At 40.9% G+C, this 20,098-nt stretch overlaps 2 protein-coding genes across 4 annotated transcripts in view; one reads left to right on the forward strand and one right to left on the reverse strand.

Moving 5' to 3' along the window:
• Positions 1 to 7,218: 7,218 nt before the first annotated feature.
• The window catches only part of foxp3 (forkhead box P3), a 151,939-nt gene continuing 139,059 nt past the window's right edge, over positions 7,219 to 20,098 (forward strand). Inside the window, exon 1 of the mRNA XM_008103925.3 lies at positions 7,219 to 7,989. The gene's annotated coding sequence lies outside the window, so the exon portion shown is untranslated. The remainder of the gene's footprint in view (positions 7,990 to 20,098) is intronic.
• gpr173 (G protein-coupled receptor 173) overlaps positions 11,777 to 20,098 on the reverse strand; it is a 31,193-nt gene continuing 22,871 nt past the window's right edge. For all 3 annotated transcript variants that reach the window (XM_062974049.1, XM_008103919.3, XM_062974050.1), the window contains exon 2: positions 11,777 to 16,075. In XM_062974049.1, coding sequence (XP_062830119.1) covers positions 14,873 to 15,985 — 1,113 coding nt within the window. In that variant the 5' untranslated portion in view covers positions 15,986 to 16,075 and the 3' untranslated portion in view covers positions 11,777 to 14,872. The remainder of the gene's footprint in view (positions 16,076 to 20,098) is intronic.

Consider the following 20,098-nt stretch of genomic DNA (forward strand, 5'->3'; position numbering starts at 1 on the left):
CTAATAGGCAATCGCCGGCAAGATCCCGCCTTCCTCCTACACCACGTGAGCAATTGAAACGGTGATAGGTCAATATTTCCTTCTTCCCTCTCTCATTCGCTCATCATATCCGGAGCCTTATTACTTCATCTCCCTCCTCCCCCTTGTTTCGCTCCCGTCCTCCGGAAAAGAAACAACGACTCGGAAGCCTCTAGTGAACGTCAAGAAAGACGCATGCGTACAAGAGGTTTTCGGAACGCGGCTTTTTTGGCCTTGGCGCATGCGTCTTTCGAGGCTAATGGCCAACGACAAAATGGAGTGAATTGGCAGGGTTGGGGTCTGTAGAGTACAGCGTGGTGTTGAAGGTGTTTCAGTCTATGGGGTCGTACTGTTTCCAGGAATGGGAACAAGCAAGAATAAATCATGAAGTAGTTAATAATATTGCAGTATAGTGGTAGAGTACAATATAATAATATATAATATTATGCTAGGCAAATAATATATATATATGCATATAATAGTATAATGTAATACAATACAATACTAATAATACAATATAATATTGTTAAATAATCATACTAATATATTAACTGTGCTAACTATAACACTGATAATATATAATAATATATGTTATTGTTTTATTATTGCATATTTGAAGTTGTAATGTTTTTGATTGTGAGCTGCTTTGAGTCTCCATATAGAGATAAAGATTTTCCCCTGACATTAAGTCTAGTCGCGACCGACTCTGGGGGTTGGTGCTCATCTCTATTTCTAAGACGAAGACACCTCCAAAGTCATGTGGCTGGCAGAGCAGTACCTATTGATCTACTCACATTTACATATTTTTGAACTGCTAGGTTGATAGAAGCTGGAGCTGATAGTGGGAGCTCACTCCGCTCTCAACATGATAAGGTCCATAGAGACATTTATAGAGACTTGACAGCAATTTATAAAGACCTGATCGCTCTGGGTACTGATTGGTGCAAGTAATGATCTGAGCACTGATTGGTGAAGATGTGCAGCTTTCTGCTACAGCTGATTGGTTTCCTTGTCCAGCAGAAAATTTAATAAACTGTAATAGCTCAGTTTGAAGTATTCTGTGTCTGCCTTCTTTGGGTGGTTAAGAAAAGGAATGTTGGCAAGGTCCAGGGTTGGTGAGCTTTGACAGTTTTAATCCTGTCTGATCTCATAATAGGTCCGGGCTGAGGAAACAATGGGTGCTGAAACACCTTGATGGGTTCCCAGGGATAGACAACAGCAGTGACTCAGTGACCTTTTGGAATGGCCAGGGATTAATTCATTGTTGGATGGAAGGGTTTAGTGTTGGTCAGGAGGGATGGGCATCAGGTGATTGTGTCAACCGCCCAGAGGCGTAATGAGATTAGCAGTGTCCCCCTTTGAGTGCTTGTGCAAATGGGTATATGTGGCAAAGGTAATCAGCCATTAGGACCCTCCGGGGCCATTTGATCAAACTTCTCCAGGTCGCGGATTTTGGAATCCCAGTTTATAATAACACAGTCAACCAAATACAGAGTTACAAACATCTGACTTACAGAATTGAGGTGAGACAACAGGAAGTGAGAGAACTGCTCCTAAGAAGGGAAATTGCTCCTGAAAGAGTTATCATGGGAAAAAGGTGTCTCCACTGAAGCTTTCTCATTAATCCTTGTTTCCACAGCAAGCCAAATTTTTCAACATCCAATTATTACAGGCACAGAAAGGGAGGTGAAATCTTCTGAACAGGGGCATAGACAGCAAAACAAATCTTATAGCGGTCTTACCCTTCCCTATGCTATCCAAAGCTTATATGTGTGTGTTTATGTTTAGTTGGAGTTACACTTAAAATGTGCCTGTTCCAATTTACAAACAAATTCAACTTAAGAACAAATCTACAAACTGGTACATAAACTGTAGAGTGGAAAGAGAAATTATTATTATTATTATTATTATTATTATTATTATTATTATTATTAACTTCATTTCTATCCCGCTCTTCTCACCCCATAGGGGACTCAGAGCGGCATACAACATACATTTAGGCAAAAATTCAATGCCTCAGTATACAAAGCAAATAAAAACAAAAAATAGAAACAAGCATATAAATACAATTTAAAACCATTAACATATTAAAACATAAAACAGCGTCTAGATACACCCTACTAGCCTCCCTGCCCCTGCCCATCATGATCTTAAGGCTCTCTTGGATGGTGCTGGGGGAAAGAAATATATTGTTGATGCTAGAGCACGGGCTTATGTGATTTTCTTTCTCTCCAAAACAGTTGTAACTTTTTAGTTCAGTGGCAAGTTATAATTTAATTGTAATTTAATACCAGATTTATAGATAGATAATCCTAATTTATATTCCACTTGTATGCAATGGCTTCTCTTGCTATTTTTAAGCAGAAAAGTCTCTCTTGCAGGGCTTTGTAAGTGATAAAGAAAGATGGAGGATAATGCTAGTAATGTTGCTGCATTCTCTGTCAACACAGTCCAAAATATTTAGCTTCATGAAGCAGAAAAAGACCTACCCTAAATCGGCCAATGTCTCATACATTCCTAGAGAGTACCCTGAAAGACAGGTAAATGTTTCACTTATATTCTGCACTGTCCAAAAAAACAATTCAAACTTATTTCAAATTGCCATTTTTTTATTTCAAATACTTGAGAAGGTCTTGGAAGATGTAAAAAGTTTGGAACTATGTCATATCTCTTTAATGCTGGGTCCCCTTGAGATGCTGAAAACTATTGTTTGGTCTTCCTGTGCTAATTAAATCAGATTAATCACCATAGCAGCACAACTGGGGAAGAAAAAAAACCCCATCTATCGGCAACCAAATGAGGACTTTTCAAGGTTTTCTAGATGCCATGTGTAGGGAAAGACTACAGTCTTGGCAGATATATATGCACCCATATTTTTAGCCCCTTTAGTTTCTAAATTGGGGATTGCCATACACCAACTTCGGGAAGTTGATCTAAACACCATCAGGGCTGTAGCGGGGGGGGGGGTTAAAAGTTCAACCCCCCTAAATGTATCAGGTTTTTAAAAAACCTGGTTTACTCATAAATTAGTTAACCAGTTAAAATTCTTGAGTAAACCAGGTTTGGGGGGGTGTTGAACCTTTAACCCCCCCCCCCTCCCGGCTACGGCCCTGAACGCCATTATTTGTGTCTCAAAAGCATCAAGCATCAGCATCAGATTCTTTAGACAGGTTAGAGAAGGGAATAGTTAAGGAATAGTAGAAGAAAATTTTCACAGTAGAAAGGATGGGATATGAAAGGTACAACTTTTCCTTTGAGACTGCTCCCTAAACAAGTTTGTTGCTGTGGGAGGCAAGAATGAGGAGCCCTTGAAGAGACATAGGTTGGAATAATTGAAATCTGTGATATTTGTTTAACAATATTTGCTAATTATAACTGCTTAACAAGTGTACTTAACAATAATTGCACAATGTGTATTAATCACTGCTTTGATTTGCAACACTGTGTATTGATAATTGCCTAATAGCTTAACAATAATGCAAATTGATATTGATCTCTGCTCTGCACCTTACCAAAAGTTAGTTTTAGTTAGCCTCCAAGAAGGGGTAGCTTGACCCAGCATGGAATGTCAAAAGAACAATCTTAATAAGTTGTTTTGCTAAGACTTCAAAGCTTAAGCACAAGGTGATGTAGTCTGGAGTAAAACAGGTTGACACAGCCATGGCCATAAATCTTCTCATAGGTGATGGGAATAAATGAGGAGGCTAATTAGCTAACACTGACACAGTGGGTTTCAATAGGCATACTCCAGCAATAAAATATGACATTATGGCTTTATGGCGCATGTTCACAGAAAGGGAAAGGTTTCTCTGGAAACAAAAGTTTCAGAAACTGGATGGAGGAGAAGGTGTTGCTCTTCTTTTGTTTGTAAAAGTTTGCAGTATGTTTATCTGATCAATAAGCTCACTAAAACAGATCTGTCCGTAGTAACTATTTTGGGACTTGGATACTTGAGATCTTCAGCTGTCCGGCAAATTGAAAACATACCTGGGTAATTTCACCCTCTCAATACTGTTCTGCCAATAACAAACTCCTTGCAGTGGTTTTAAGGCAAATGCAAATAGGTCTTTTCTGGGGTACTTTTGAGAGTATACTGAAAGACCGGTAAGTGTTTCAGTGGCATTCTGTACTATCCAAAAAACAAGATCCTTGTTAGCCAAGACTGCTTCAACCTGATGACTACGTGATTCTAGAAATAAAAGCATTCAAGACATGGTCCAAATTAGTTACCAATATCCATTGGCACTGTTCTCGCTTACATATATTAAAAGATGTTAAGATATTATATTGTGATTATTTTCTATGAAGCTATGCTTCAAGATGTTTTAAAAAAATAATGCCTAAAGATATTAAGACTTCACAAAAAAACAGTAACAGGCCTACAGAGATTATAACATTCTAACATCTATGCCGTTGCCCAATAGGTCTGAATTAAAATATCCTGTATGTTTTTGTGTGTAATCAACTTGCACCTTCTTTTGAGTTTCTCTTAAGTGACATAAAAATAGTAATTATTAATGGAAATGTATGATTCCCACCAGATCCTTTCTCATCTTGCTGGGTTGGCTAAGCATAGTCAGACCTAGTTGGAATGAGAGGCCACCTAGGTATACCAGCTACTGGAGGCTATATCCTAAAGGGGGGAAAATAATTTGAGTATTAATTGCCAAAGAATTAAATAATTAAAACCATAATTAAATAGGTGATCTGAAGACACATAGGGACACTGCTTTTATTGTGATATGGAAACACTTTTTAAAATATCTGAAGTCTTTAAAGTTTTTCAGTTTACTCTGCTGTTTTGGGAAGAACGTTTTTTTAAAGTGTGGTTTTACTTAATTGGAGAATGCATCTACACTATAAAATGAGTGAAGTCTGATACCACTTTAACTGCTGTGGCTCAAAGCTATAAAATCCCTTGTGCAGAGTCAGTCTAGGTGGGACAGGTAAAGCTGAAGGTGCGTAGTGTTATTGAAACACCATAAAACCCCAAATTGAACTCTGAAATCCGCAGTCCCATAAATGCCAGTTTCAAGTGACTTCTCAGTAAATTCACCAAAGGTTGCAGAAGCACTACATATGCACCCTACACCTCAGGGCATTCAGTCTAGGAATATACTTTATCCTTTCACAATGCCTTGAGAGACACATAATGGGTTTGGGAAGAGCCACAGGATTTTTTCCAGATTTTATCTTAATGTTTTCAGGGAATATTTCCTCATTCCAGTTGCCAGATCAGATCTCCTTTCAGGGAATCCCATTCAGACCCTCTCCATCCATTGTCTTGTTCTGGCTTGTCAGGAACAGGAGGTAACCAAAGGTTGTGTCTATTAAGTCACAGTAATATTATGCATATATATCCACCAAAATATAGACACGTAGCAGTGTAGTGTTTCTAAAACAGATATTTCAGGATTAAATTCTCACAAGTATGTGTTCATATAACAAAGCAGTTTGAGTTTAAATACTCTGTTGCTTAAAGCATATAATGCAGGGTTAAACTGTGACTTTTGGATTTGGATTGTCAGGAACAGGGCCATCAAATCCAATTACCTCCAAGACAGCCACATTCCTTTCTTCCCACAGCCTTCCTTGGACAAACCAAGAACTAGAGTTCAAATTCAACAAATGATAATTTATTAAATTCCCAACCATGATTGGAGTCAATCAGCACGACGACTGACAACTCTCCTGGACCTATCAGGGAGCGGATCCTGCATGGCACCAACTCTGACCAATCAACAGGCAGCACAACAATGACTTTATTTCAAATAGCTGTCAAAGTGCTATAAATAAATCTATGGTCGCAATTGCGCTTATGTCAGTCTTTGGAATGCTGACAAAAGGAGAACAAAAGCCTCTGATCTTTGCCTTTATCCCATTTATGTCTCCTTCGATCCTTTGAGAGCTTGACATGCCGGGTTCCAAACCTGTGGATCCTGTGGAGCTGAAATCACTCAACAGTAGCAAGTCTGTCATAGCTGAGCGGAAGACTGAATTTTGTTCTTTCCAGTCCTAGGGTGCAACTACACTGTAGAATTAATGCAGTTTGATGCCACTTTAACTGTCATGGCTCAGTGTGGTGGAATCCTGTGAATTAGAGTTTGGAGAAGCACTCTAGCAGATAAGGATTAATAATAATACAGTAATACTTTATTTATATCCCGCCACCATCAGAGGGACTTGGGGCGGCTCACAAAACACTCAAGGTGTAACACAAAATACAACAAATGCAAAACAAAACATAGGCAATAAACAGTCAACACATAAAGACCTTGTAAAATTACAACTCCCATAATTCCATAGCATTGATCCATAGCAGTTAAAGGGATGCCAGACTGCATTAATTCTGCAGTGTAGATGCACACCTGGTGCCCTTTGCACCACATACCAGTAGTTAAAGCACTACAATTCAACTTTGACAGCCATGGCAGCATCTGGTTGAATATCAGAAATGCTACTTCCTAAGGAAATAATGCCTGACTGCTCACTGGAGGGAAGGATATTAGAGGCAAAGATGAAGTACTTTGGCCACATCATGAGAAAACAGGAAAGCTTGGAGAAGAGAATGATGCTGGGGAAAATGGAAGGAAAAAGGAAGAGATGCCGACCAAGGGCAAGATGGATGGATGGTATCCTTGAAGGGACTGGCTTGACTTTGAAGGAGCTGGGGGTGGCCATGGCCGACAGGGAGCTCTGGCGTGGCCTGGTCAATAAACTCATGAAGCAACTGAACTAATAACAACAAAGCTGCAGACAGACTCCAGGATTCCATAGGATGTTGCCATGGCAATTAAAGTAGAATCACAGCACTGCAATTGTCTGTTATGAAGGAGTCCCTAGTCCAACCTGTTGGGCGCTACACCATATATTGAGCACCTCTACAATATGGTGACCATAAGAACAATATGGTGACCATAAGAAATGGTTACTTTAACATGTAACTGTGGTTCTTTGGTCCTCTGTGCCTTCACACAAATGGGTTTGTACGTGGAAAGTTCTAGATCTCAGTACTACCCACCCCTTCCTACCACACATCAGTGCTGAGGCAAGAGAAGTACAGTAGAGTCTTACTTATCCAAGCTTCGCTTATCCAAGCCTCTGGATAATCTAAGCCATTTTTGTAGTCAATGTTTTCAATATATCGTGATATTTTGGTGCTACATTCGTAAATACAGTAATTATAACATAACATTACTGCGTATTGAATTACTTTTTCTGTCAAATTTGTTGTATAACATGAAGTTTTGGTGCTTAATTTGTAAAATCATAACCTAATTTGATGTTTAATAGGCTTTTCCTTAATCCCTCCTTATTATCCAAGATATTCGCTTATCCAAGCTTCTGCCAGCCCATTTAGCTTGGATAAGTGAGACTCTACTGTAATCGATACCAAGACAGTGTTGTTGCTTGGTTATCACAATAGTAGAGCCATGTGCAGAGGCTGTGTAGTAGTTGCTGCTTGGGAGACTGCTCCCAACAGAAGGATTTTAGGCAAGAAGATTTGTTTTTCAGCATTTGTGAGGTAAAACTTTGGGAGAGTAAGCACTTCTCGACAAGTCTTCACCCAGGCAGAAGAAAAAAACACAAACACACACATAAACACACACACACACACCATCCAACTTACAAATGATTTCTAATTAAGAACAGGTGTGGGACAACAGGAAGTGAGAGAAATCTCCCCCTAGGAAGGGAAATTATCTCCTGGAAGAGTTATTATGAGGAAAAAATGTCTCCACTGAAGCTTTCTCACCAACTGAAGGAAGAGTAGCTTGGCACTCGGAGCATGTGCAGGACATATTCCTATTAAGAAGTAGAGCTCTAGAACCTCCCAAACCTCCCAAATGGGGCCTTTGCGTCAACAGAAGATGCCGTTTGTGTCCCATTTGCGTGGGGCACAGAGACCATGATGGAGGGCAACTCATGCCAGCCGAGAAGGGCCTGATGATTGGCAAAGTTTCCAGAACTGTGAGTAAATGTATAATATTGTTCACATTAGAAATGCATAGGCCCCTTCCACACAGCTGAATAAAATCCCACATTTTCTGCTTTGAACTGGAATATAGAGCAGTGTGGACTCAGGTAACCCAGTTCAAAGCAGATATTGTGGGATTTTCTGCCTTGATATTCTGGGGTATAGGCCTGAGTGGAAGGGCCCATTAAGAGAAAGTCTTAGGCCTCTTCTACACTGTCTTTATATTCTAGGACAATGATGGGCAACCTTTTGCACTTGGTGTGTCAAAATTCACCAAAAAACCTAGCATGACTTGGGTGGTGTGTCACTTCGAGGGAAAAAACCATAATTTCACAATATATATATAGTTTAAATAACAAAAATATATAATTGTAATATGTAACTGTATTTAATAAATCAAAAAGTATTTACTACCATTATTTCCATGTACAACAATCTATGGTACCTCTTGCAGTTTCCATGCTGATTTCTCTCTATTGTAGTTTCAATGTAGTCATGAATAATGAATAATATAATAATAATATAATAGTAAAATACAGTAGAGTTTCACTTATTCAACATAAACGGGCCAGCAGAACGTTGGATAAGCAAATACATTGGATAATAAGGAGGAAATAATAAGGATAATAATAAGGAAAAGCCTATTAAACATCAAATTCGGTTATGATTTTACAAATTGAGCACTAAAACATCATGCTAGACAATAAATTTGACAGAAAAAGTAGTTCAATACGCAGTAATGTTATGTTGTAATTACTGTATTTACGAATTTAGCACCAAAATATCACGATATATTGAAAACATTGACTACAAAAAGTGAGACTCTACTGTATAATAATAAACTACAATAATAATAGAATGATTATATGTGTGTGTGTGTAATATGTATAATTCCCATGGAGTAAACAACAAAACCACTGGACCAAATCACACCAAATATGGCCACAAAAGACATTAATCATCTGATCAATCTGCATGCAGCAGCGTGTCAGCAAAAATGGCTAGGTGTGTCAGTGCTGACACACGTGTCATAGGTTGGCCATCACTGTTCTAGGATCTGATCCCAGGTTATCTGTTGTGAACTGGGTTATATGAGTCTCCACTGCCATATAATCTGGGATAAGTAGATAACCTATGATCAGATCCTGGCATATAAGGACAGTGTAGGGGCCTAAGTCAGTTTTGTCAACGTTTGATTTGAAAGAGTTTTCCACCACATGCAGTGCGTGTGGAAAATCTGCCCAGTTACAAAGCTGAGTAGAGTCTGCCATAATTTATTGGATCAGGAAGGAAGCAAACTGGAATCTGGTGAAAGGAGTGAAACCTGGCAAATGCAGGAGTAAAAGTTGTGGGGAAAAAAACCTTAAGAGGCCCTCTTACATAGCCAGAATATCAAGTCAGATAATCCGCAATATCTGCTTTGGACTGGATTATCTGAGTCCACACTGCCATATAATCCAGTTCAATGTGGATTTTATGCAGCTGTGTAGAAAGTGCCTTAGATCATGAATGGAGCCTGCCTAGCAAGAACAGAAAAAGGAGTATCTTTCTTGGATTTGCTGATGGACATCTAGTACTGTTGTATTTAATGGTTTAGGGCCCTTCCACAGAGCTATATATAACCCAGAATATAGAGGCAGAAAATCTCACAATATCTGCTTTGAACTGGGTTATTTGAGTCCACACTGCCATACATTTCAGTTCAAAGTAGATAATGTGGGAATTAATTCAGCTGTGTGGAAAGGGCCCAGGAAGAGCTTCACATGTTATCAAATGTCTCCCTCACCATATGCAATTTTGTTAGAAAGGAGGGGAGGAGGCCTGGCACAAAATGTCCTTGCATCAAGACAGACTATTTATATTTTCAAAATTATTATTATTTATACTGGTGCGTACTGTACATTGTTGTGTGCCTTCAAGTCATTTCTAAGCTTATGGCAACCTGAAGGCAACAGTTATCATGGTTTTTTTCTTGACAAGATTTGTTTAGAAGAGGTTTGCCTTCCTCTGAGGTTGAGAGAGTGTAACATGCTCAAGGGCTTTTAGGGTGCATCTACACTGCAGAATGAATGCAGTTTGACACTACATTTTTCTGGAATGGCCCAATGCTTTGGAACTAGTTTTCAGAGATGGGGCTTAGGGCCCTTCCAGGGCCTTTCCACACAGCCATATAACCCAGAATACCAAGGCAGAAAATCCCACAATATCTGCTTTGAAGTGGGATATCTGAATCCACACTGCCATATATTCCAGTTCAAGGGAGATAATGTGGAATTTTATTCAGCTGTGTGGAAGGGGCCTCAGACACTTCTTCCCTACTCTTCCCTACAATATCCCTTAAGCCAAAGTTTCTAAATTGTGTGTTTTGACACATTAAGTGTGTTGACTGCAATGTGTAGGTGTGTTGCACAAAAGTAATGAGAAAACTCAGACTTTATGAGAAATGAGCAATACCAACTTGCATGCACTTTTACGCAGCAAAAGTTGAGATTAGTATACCTCCCCCCAGAAAATCCTGGAAATGTATGTTAGCATCTTACAAACTATATCTTAAAATATATATAAATGAAAGGTTTTCATGAGATATGTTGTGTCTCATTCATTTTGTTATTATACTTTATGTATTTGTCTGTATTTCTTATAAGGGGTTGCTTTAATCTCTGGTTTGCTCATACCGGTAATACTGAATGACTGTGTCACGAAATGATGTTTGTCTAAAAAGTGTATCACCAACATGAAATATTTAGAAAGCTCTGACGTAGGTGCTCACTTCTATGTGCAATCCTCACTGCGTATACAGAAATACTTGAAAAGAAGGCTGGGTCAATGTCTCTGCAGTGGAGGAAGATAAAAGCGCCTTTTGGCAATATGGTGGTTGTGGGTTATGCGAATCAGTACCAGATAGTAGCAAATCACTATTAGGTGTCCTCTGGCAGGTGACTAATACTTGTTTTTATTTACAAAATAATGTCTAGGTTGTTGTGTTGTTTATGGGGTTTTTTTTGCTATGGTGTTATAGATTTATTATTTTAAGAAGAAACATTCCAGGTTTCAAGACATTCATTTGGATGTTTCCTCTCTCACTCAAATGCAACAAAGACCCCATATACGCTGCCATATAAAATTCAGATTATTTATTTTGAACTGGATTATATGGCAGTGTAGATTCACATAATCCAGTTCAAAACCGACAATGTGGATTATCTGCGTTGATAATCTGGATTATATGGCAGTGTAGATCCTGCCAAAATTTGCTGCAAGATGAGGGCAAGCTAGTAGAAACTCCTCTTTTTCTTGCCAGCCAATAACAGTCTTTATTATTGTTATTTGATAAATATACGAATGCTCTGACATTGAACACAGATGCAAACCCTGTGTGCAGATAAGCATTTTTCCCATTTAACTCTTTCTCAAATGCCTTATCCATCTTAGTATTCCTATTTGAATTGTCAGTTTGCCACATTTTATCATTTAGGCCAGAATTCCATCCTCCAGACCAAGAAGAGGCGTATGTAAAATGAGTGAAGAGCTTGTGCTTTTCATGTTTGTGTTATTTCTCCATTTTATATATAGTAACTTTCAGACATTTTGAAATATTAAGAAGATGCACTTTCACCATGCATAAATGCATTCTATCTTTACACTTTTCTTTTAGGCTTTAATAGGTAAAAAGGCACTCTGCACAAACTCAGAAGCAGTGCACATTAAATCTTTTAACTTTTGTAAAATGCACTTCGTACCACCTTAGCAGTGCAGAACGGAAAAAATTAAAGGTGTCAGTATTATCCCAGATATTATTTAATTTCATTGACTGAAACAGAGCAAAGTGCAAACAAAAGGAGAAAATACCTTATTTTTTCAGGGCTAAATTAGACACACAGCACTAGAGAAGGAGAGTTTAATATTTCTAGTGAGCCAATTTCCTTGACAGAAATGGTCCTGCACCCCATGTTACTGTTAGCTACAGAAGTAAACAAGGAAAAGTGCTCACCATGTACCTGAGGGCCCTTCCCGACAGATCCTATATCTCAAGATCTGATCTCCTTATCCCAGATTATCTGGCAGTGCGGACTCATAATCCCAGAAATCCTGGAAACTGATCCTGGAATATAGAGCCTGTCTGGACGGGCCTTGACTTCTCTGGGAGTTTTCACTGATGATAGAAACTACTAGGACTTCCAGAAACAGTAAAAGACGAATGAGTACATATTCACTTCCAATGATGCTTTGAAGCCTAAAAAAGAACTTTGTGAAATCAGATTACCGATTTCCCAAGCCATGTCTAGTTTGACCTTGAATAGAGGAGTTTTCTTTGCTTATTTTAGTTTTTGCCTCTGACTCAAAAGAAATCACCCAAGAATTTTGCATTTCATTCCATCTTTTTTATATATTTATATAAAAAAACAAGAAAAGGAAACAAGAAAATCCCCAGAAAAAGTGGGGAATGGAAACAAATTTTGACACAAAAAGAGGGTGGCGGGGCAGGATCAAACTGAATCCTTACCCCAAATCTCCATTTCCGCCCCCTGAACCAGTTCCCCTTACCCACCCACCCAAAAGCTGCCCCCATCTGAAGGAAGTTCAGAAGCGTACATTGCAGGGGACACACATCCATCTGTCTGTCCTGTGCCCGCCCACACCCATCCCTCCCTCTCCCAACAAAGTTGCAATTTCTTTATTCCCCCATTGAAAAACAAAACAAAACCCCAAACTTCTTTAATGTCTCTATCCAAAAGAAAAGAATTCTGGAAATAATCTGTGTTCATCTTCCATATTTTTCAAATATGGATTTCTGTCTGGTGGCCGTAATTCTGGCCAGTGATTAAGGCCATACTGTGGTAGCAGGACTGGAGGGTAAGATGAACAGTCTTTTCTTCAGAGGCAGAAATCAACATCAGGGTCCTTTGGAAAGGGAAAACCGGGGAAAGCCCCAATCCCCATGCCATTCTCTCACCTGGTTCCACATGTCCTCCCTGCAACCTCAGGCTTGAATTCCTGTGCTATGTTCTCTCAACTCTTCCCCTGACCTCGTCCTCCTCTGGTCCTTTTGCTTTTCTCCCACAATACTGCCAACAATGCTGCTTTATGGCCTCATTTTTCCTGCCACCTCTTTCATCCCGAATCCTTTCTTCCATCCCATCTCATAAAGCATACCTCATTATTAAAAATACTTGTTTTAGGAAGGATCTGCATCCAATCTCCCCTCATCAGCAGAGATCAAAGAATATAGCTATGGATTGTTGGGATTGACTTTTCAAGAGCACCTGTAATGCAGGATAATGCAACATTGGGGTAGGTGGGCATCACAGCGAAGAATGAACCCAGATATCCATGTTCTTACTTTCTCTTACTTGGATTGTCAGACCCCGGTCAAACTTTTAGATGAAAAGAGAACAGAGAAGTCAGACTCCCGTATTTCCTCTTCCCATTAAAAAATCTCTACAAACCAAACTGAAGTCCTCTTTCCTTCTCACTGTACCCATCTTTCCTCATCATTCCCACACTTTCTACTCTTCTCAGAGATGGACATAAAAATATGAAGCCTTTCTGTACAACCTGTGAGGTCATTTGTCTGCTTTCCTGCAGTGATCTCAAGCACTGACCACTAGTCCGCTGGAATAAATCCAGATGCGAGACAGCAACTCTGGGAGTGGCACGCTTCTCATCCTCGGTCTCTTAAGTGTTTCACAACAAATATGTAAATGGGTTTGTGGCAATGTGACACAGCAAGATCAAGAGCAATGTGCTGTGCCATTTGAATGCGTGAGAATGGACGAGGGCGCTATGGAACTGAATAAGCTTTGCAACAATGATGTTTTGGCTATCTGTCAGCAGAGCATGTGCCATGCTGACATCATTGCTCATGGTCCCCCTGTAGTCACCCTGCCTTTTCTGCGGCCTTGGAGGTTCTTCCCTGCCTGTTTTGCACATTGATGCCTCTGTCTTTTCCCACTCTTCAAAGAGTGCATTAGTGTTTCTTGGTGGGTTTTTCCTCCCCCACACCCCACCCCATATCCTCCTGCTTGCATTGTTCCAGGGTGACATGCTCTATGAGACTGGATTGGTTGCTGCCATAGCAACTGAGGTGGGGTTTCCAAGGCTCCCTGGTTACAGCTTCTGACTGACAAAGAGCTAAGTCACGGCTGGCTCCATGGCATTCCCCGGAACAGTTATGTTAGCTGCCTGTTTTCTTCTTCGTTTCGCCATATTCCACCTTTCCTACCTCTTCACCTGCTCCTTTAAATGTTGATGCCATGGGGAATTAATTTAAATGATGGATTAACTGACTAGATCAGAAAATTAATCATACAAGAAAGCTGATTCCAGCTAATCAGCCTTGCTGGGGCTACTAAGTGGAATGACTCTTTTTAAGCACAAAGATCTAACTCGGTCTCCTTTCAGTGACACTATACATACCTTAGAATTGACAGTTAAGAGAAATAATGGTCATTAAGAAATTTTGGTGCTGTGACTTTTGGGGTTTCTGTCTTAAGTATATTAATAGAATTTGAAGACTACTTTTTAAAAATGCTCAGTAAAATACTGGATCCTTTGCACCTCCTTGAAGAACTGGCTAGAATACTACTGGGGACCAGTTACTGACATTGTATGGCTCTAGATTTACCCCAGGGGTGGTGAGACCAGAATCCAGCTCTGATCTCACTGCAGTTAACAGGTGGGATGCTTGCCCTAGGATAACTGAGAGATCAGTCTGTTTGTGACACCAAATACTCTCAGGAACCATCACCAAAGTTGCAGGGGAAGAAAAATGACCCATCATTTGGCATCTTGTGTGGTGTGAAAGAAGAAAGGAATAAAGAAACCCAAATTCAGTTTGGCACAGGCGGATGCCTTCCAGCCAACCCTCAGCACTGCTCACATCACACAGTAAGGCTCTCTGGGTAGTTCAGGCTCTGTCCTCCAGCAGGGAATGTGGGCAATCAAGCCCTTCTTGAGGTCTTTGTTGAGTAGAAAGCAAACTATAGGGTTGACAGCCGCTTGGGCAAAGCTCATCCAAACAGCTGTGGAGAGGTAGCGGTGGGGGATGCTACAGGCTTTGACAAATACCCTCCAGTAGCAGGCCACGATGTAGGGTGACCAGAGAACCAAGAAGAGCAAAGTGATGACGTAGAACATCCTACCTAGCCTCTTCTCAGCCTTGAATTCTTCCATGCCCAGCAAGCGCCGGTTGGCAGCATGGGCATTCTGCCGGATGCCCAACAAGGTGGGAGGCATGGGGCCACGGCCAAAGCCAGCAATCCAGTTAGCCGCAGCTTGGCCTGTGGCTCCAGGCCCGTGAAACGTCCAGTTTTGGCTGATGGCTGGGACCATCTGGACAGGCTTCATCTTACGATGGCGATACTCAAAGAGAAGGAGCTTGATGTAAACCACGTGGGTGGCAAAGATCAGAACAGCTAGCATGAGCATGAAGCCCAGAGTGTCATTGGCTTTGAAGTAGCGGTGCTCAAAGATGCATTGGTCCTCTTCACGAATGAACTTGTAAGTCCCAACATCAAAGACTGGCGGAAAGGCCATGGCCACTGACAAAGTCCACACCATGCAGATGACAGCTATGCACGTCCAGAAGGTCATGCGTTTGGCATAGAAGCGGTGGTGGGCCACAGCCATGTAGCGCGTGACACTGATGCAGAAGAGGAGAAAGGCAGCATGGAAACAGAAAAGGACAGCCATGAAGGCCACAATCTTGCAACTCAGCACACTGTAGGTCCAGGCAGAGCCATGGCGGATAGAAACAAGGACAAAAGGGAAGCAAACAGCTGAGCGGATCACGTCAGCCAGGCACAAGTCCAGCAGGAAGTAATAGGGGGCCTTGTGGAGGCCACGTTCTTTCAACACAAGCAGCGAGAGGGATAGGTTCCCCGCCAGACTCACACAGATTATGAGGCCCAGAAGCAACAGCTTGGCATAGGTGGAGGCTGCGTGGGGTGCTGAGCCGTGGGCCTCTTCAGTCTCATTGGCACTGGCCATCTTTAGATGGAGAAGAAGGAAGGGGAAACTGGGTCAGCGGCGACGTGCCCGATGATGGCCCATGATCCCAGTGCTAAAGGGAGGCATTGTCTGTGGGGAAGAAATGGAGGGAGCATAAGTCCATTGTAATAACATAATTTTTTGCCTATAACATTGGCATGCAAGAACCGCAAAGAACTAAGATGTAGAATAACCACACATTTCTAAACATGGTCCTAGACTCATGGAAAATACCTAATGGTCACAGAATCATAGTATTAGATGAGACCACGAGGGCCATCCAATCCAACCCAACCCCCTGTCAGGCAGGAAAAACACAATTAAAGCACCCTTGGCAGAAAGCAATCCAGCTTCTGCTTAAAAACCTCCAAAGAAGGAAACTGTATCACACTCTGAGGGAGCATATACCACAGCCAAATAGCTCTTAACATCAGGAAATTAGTCCTAACATTTATGTGGATTCTCCCCCCTACAATTTGAATCCATTGTTCTGTGGCCTAATCTCCAGAGCAGCATAAAACAAACTTGCCCTTTCTTCAATATGATATTCCTTGAAATATTTAAACATGGCTATCATTTCCCTCCTCGGACTTCTCCAAGCTAAACACACTCAGTTCCCTCAGCTGTTCCTCAGGGAGCTTGCTTTTCAAACCTTTGTCCAATTTGGTTGCCCTTTTCTGGACATGTTCCGGCTTGTCAATATCCTTCTTTCATTTTGGGGCCCAGACCTGGACACTGAATTTCAGGTGAGGTCTGACTAAAGAAGAATAGAGTGGGACTATGACTTCTCTCAATCTAGACACTATACTCCTATATCTGTGCATTTTATTTTTTAAGCTCAGTGTTGGACTGTAACTTCTCCCTGTTGAAATTAATTTTGTTAGTTTTGGCCCAGCTCTCTAATCACTTAAGGTCATTTTGGATTCTGGTCCTGTCCTCTGCATGCTTACCAGATTTGCATATGACATGAAATTGAGATGAATACCTAAGGTGGCTTAAGTTTTTTTTCCCCAAGAACTTGGGTCTTGAATCTGCACTACATATGTTACTTTTTTATCCTAGCTACCTAAGAGATTTTCATGCATTATCTTATCTTTCCTTTTCTCTCATCTTAGAGAAGAAGTATTTAGTGATATATCTCATCAATTCCACCACTTAGCTAATATTGGAACCACAGAAATGTCCAACCCTAGCTTCAGCATAAGAACTATACCTCAGTGGTTCTCAACCTGGAGTCCCCAGATGTTTTTGGCCTTCAACTCCCAGAAATCCCAAGTGCTGGTAAACTGGCTGGGATTTCTGGGAGTTGTAGGCCAAAAACATCTAGGGAACCCAGGTTAAGAACCACTGCTCTACCTGTTCCTAACCAGATAAAGCATACGTTACTGAAACATTTACAAATGTTATGAGATGCTCTCATAGGGTTTGGTTATCTCTTCGAGGAAACGGCCCGTCATTCTGAAAAAAGCCACCCCCACCCCCCCCAAAAAATTGGAATGGAAACATTTCACAGTGTCAGTTTGTTGCAGTGGAGGTCAACAGAAACCCTCTGGCTATTTTAGACTTTCTCCTTATCCCTAATCAGTACAACTAACAATAAGAAATTAAGAATAGAAGCAGTCCTCGAATTACAAACATCCAACTTACAAACATCCAATTCCATATTTATATCCTGCCTTTCTCAACCCCTGGGGGGACTCAAGGCGGCTTACTATCTATGGCTGGGGTTATACTTTAAAAACGTACCTGTTCCAACTTACAAGCAAATTCAACTTAAGGGATCTCTTCACATGTTTCCTCCCACGTAAAGCTGGCAAAACGGCAGGTCCACAGGGCGCCTCGTGGCACCCTGCGCACCCTCCCTCCTTCCCCCATCAGACGGGGGGAACAGGACAAGGTACGTTGGCACTCTGTCCTCATCAAATGGGGAAAATGGCTGAAAAATGCCCGTAGCTCCATCAGAACTACCGAAAAAACACTAAGGCGTAGTGGCCAAGGAAGTGTCTTGCACGCTTCCTTGGCACTTCGAGGATAAATGAGGTGGGGCCTGCCGAGCATCATGTGATGGTGCTCTGCAGGCCCCATCCCCAAAGTGTTGCAAAGGGCCAAAATGCCCCAGTTTGGTAAGGTGGTAAAACAAATCTACAGAACCTATCTTGTTCGTAACTTGGAGAATGCCTGTATTTTACTTTTAAAAAACTTGTAGGCAAGCTTTATTGCATGAAGTAAGACTATTGTCAGGAGCCCCGGTGGCGAAGGTCCCAGGTTCAAATCCCGGGAGCGGATTGAGCGCCCGCTGTTGCTCCAGCTTCTGCCAACCTAGCAGTTCGAAAACATGCCAATGTGAGTAGATCAATAGGTACCGCTCCGGTGGGAAGGTAACAGCACTCCATGTAGTCATGCCGGCCACGTGACCTTGGAGGTGTCTACGGACAACACCGGGTCTTTGTCTTAGAAATGGAGATGAGCACCAACCCCCAGAGTCAGACATGACTGGACTTAACGTCAGGGGAAACCTTTACCTTTTTACCTTTAAGACTATTGTCATTAGCTTCTGGCAGAAAGTGTGGAAAAACACACAGCTTTTATCATCAGTCCTTGTAAGGGCTGCCAATGCAGAGAATGCCAAGGAGGAATCCCGGCTATGATGATAACAATGGTGGTACAGGTATTTCTACCCAGGGAAAACTTTGGGAAACACCATGATGGTTAAATTGGTATGGAATAATTCATTTTTTTATTTCTATGTGCCCTCAGAATATTTGTCTTTCTGATTAAAGTTCTGGAGAACCTGGTTTAATTTTGGATCATGCCAGAAGGAAATCGCTTTTGCAAAGCTTGCTATGTTCTGTATTGCAAACAATGGTCAGAAGGTTGTGGCAGAAAATGTATTTCTTGCATTGCCTGGGAAAAAATATAATATTTCCAAATTTAACACCCTTCTAGCTAATATATATTATTACAAGTGTTTGAAGAATTTATAGCTTGAGGATTCAAATGATTTCAACTCAAAGTGACTAAAAGTAATTTCTTTAGTCAATAATAACTGCATTCTTGGAGTCCCTGAGAGCTTTGCTTTTTTGTAATCCTATCCAATGAAAACTAAGTCCAAAGGTTCCTCTTTATTAACTCAGCAAGGCGATACATACTTTCTTGATACGTATTACCATAATTCCTAATGAAATTAGTAAGCAGAAATTGACACAGGCATTATATTATTTCCCATATCAGTAATAATAATAATACTTTATTTTTCTATCCCGCCACCATCTGCCCGAAGGCACTCGGGGCGGCTAACATGGGGCAATGCCCAAAACAAAACAGAGTAAAACAATTACAACGAATATCAAAACAAAAATAATAACATCAATAAAATTAAATAAACAATTTAAACATTTTAAAAAAATACAGTAAAACACATACTGCTAAATCTTGACCCAAATTAAGAGGATATAAGTGTACAGAAACAGCTGAACTTGCCTTGGTCCATCTAATTCAGAGTTTCCCAAACTCTGGTCTTCTAGATGCTTGGGACTTCAGCACCCAGAATCATCATTGGCCAAGGCAGCTAATGCTTCTGGGAGTTGAAGTCGAAAATACCTGGGGAGCAAGAGTTTAGGAATCATTAATCTGGCTCAACCAGACTGCCCACTGTCACTGATAGTGTTTCTCTAAATTTCTGTCTGGGGATGCTGGATAATTGAGCTGTCAAGCAGGTCTGTAGCTGGGAAGTGGGGATTAAGGGTTCAAACTCCCTTTGAAATGTTTCAGGTTAAAAAAAATCTGGTTTATTCATGAATTTTAACTGGTTAACCAATTCATGAGTAAACCAGGTTTTTTTTAACCTGAAACGTTTGGGGGGGGGGGGATTGAACCCTTAACCCCCCACCCCCACCCTGGCTACAGGTCTGCTTGCAAGGCAGGTATTCTGCCAGTGAGCAAAATGGGAATTTCAGCAGGCTTTTTCCATGCTTGAATTAAAAATTGTACCTACTGAAATGCTCTTTTCTATGTATTTCCAAAATGGTTTCAGAGTCCACTTCCCATTTGAATCAGTTCAACCCCAGTACACGAAGTCTAAAATGTTTGTAATAAACAATACTATAAAATCAC

This window comes from Anolis carolinensis, chromosome 2 (genome assembly GCF_035594765.1).
Source record: "Anolis carolinensis isolate JA03-04 chromosome 2, rAnoCar3.1.pri, whole genome shotgun sequence".
NCBI classification, from domain to species: Eukaryota; Metazoa; Chordata; class Lepidosauria; order Squamata; family Dactyloidae; genus Anolis; species Anolis carolinensis.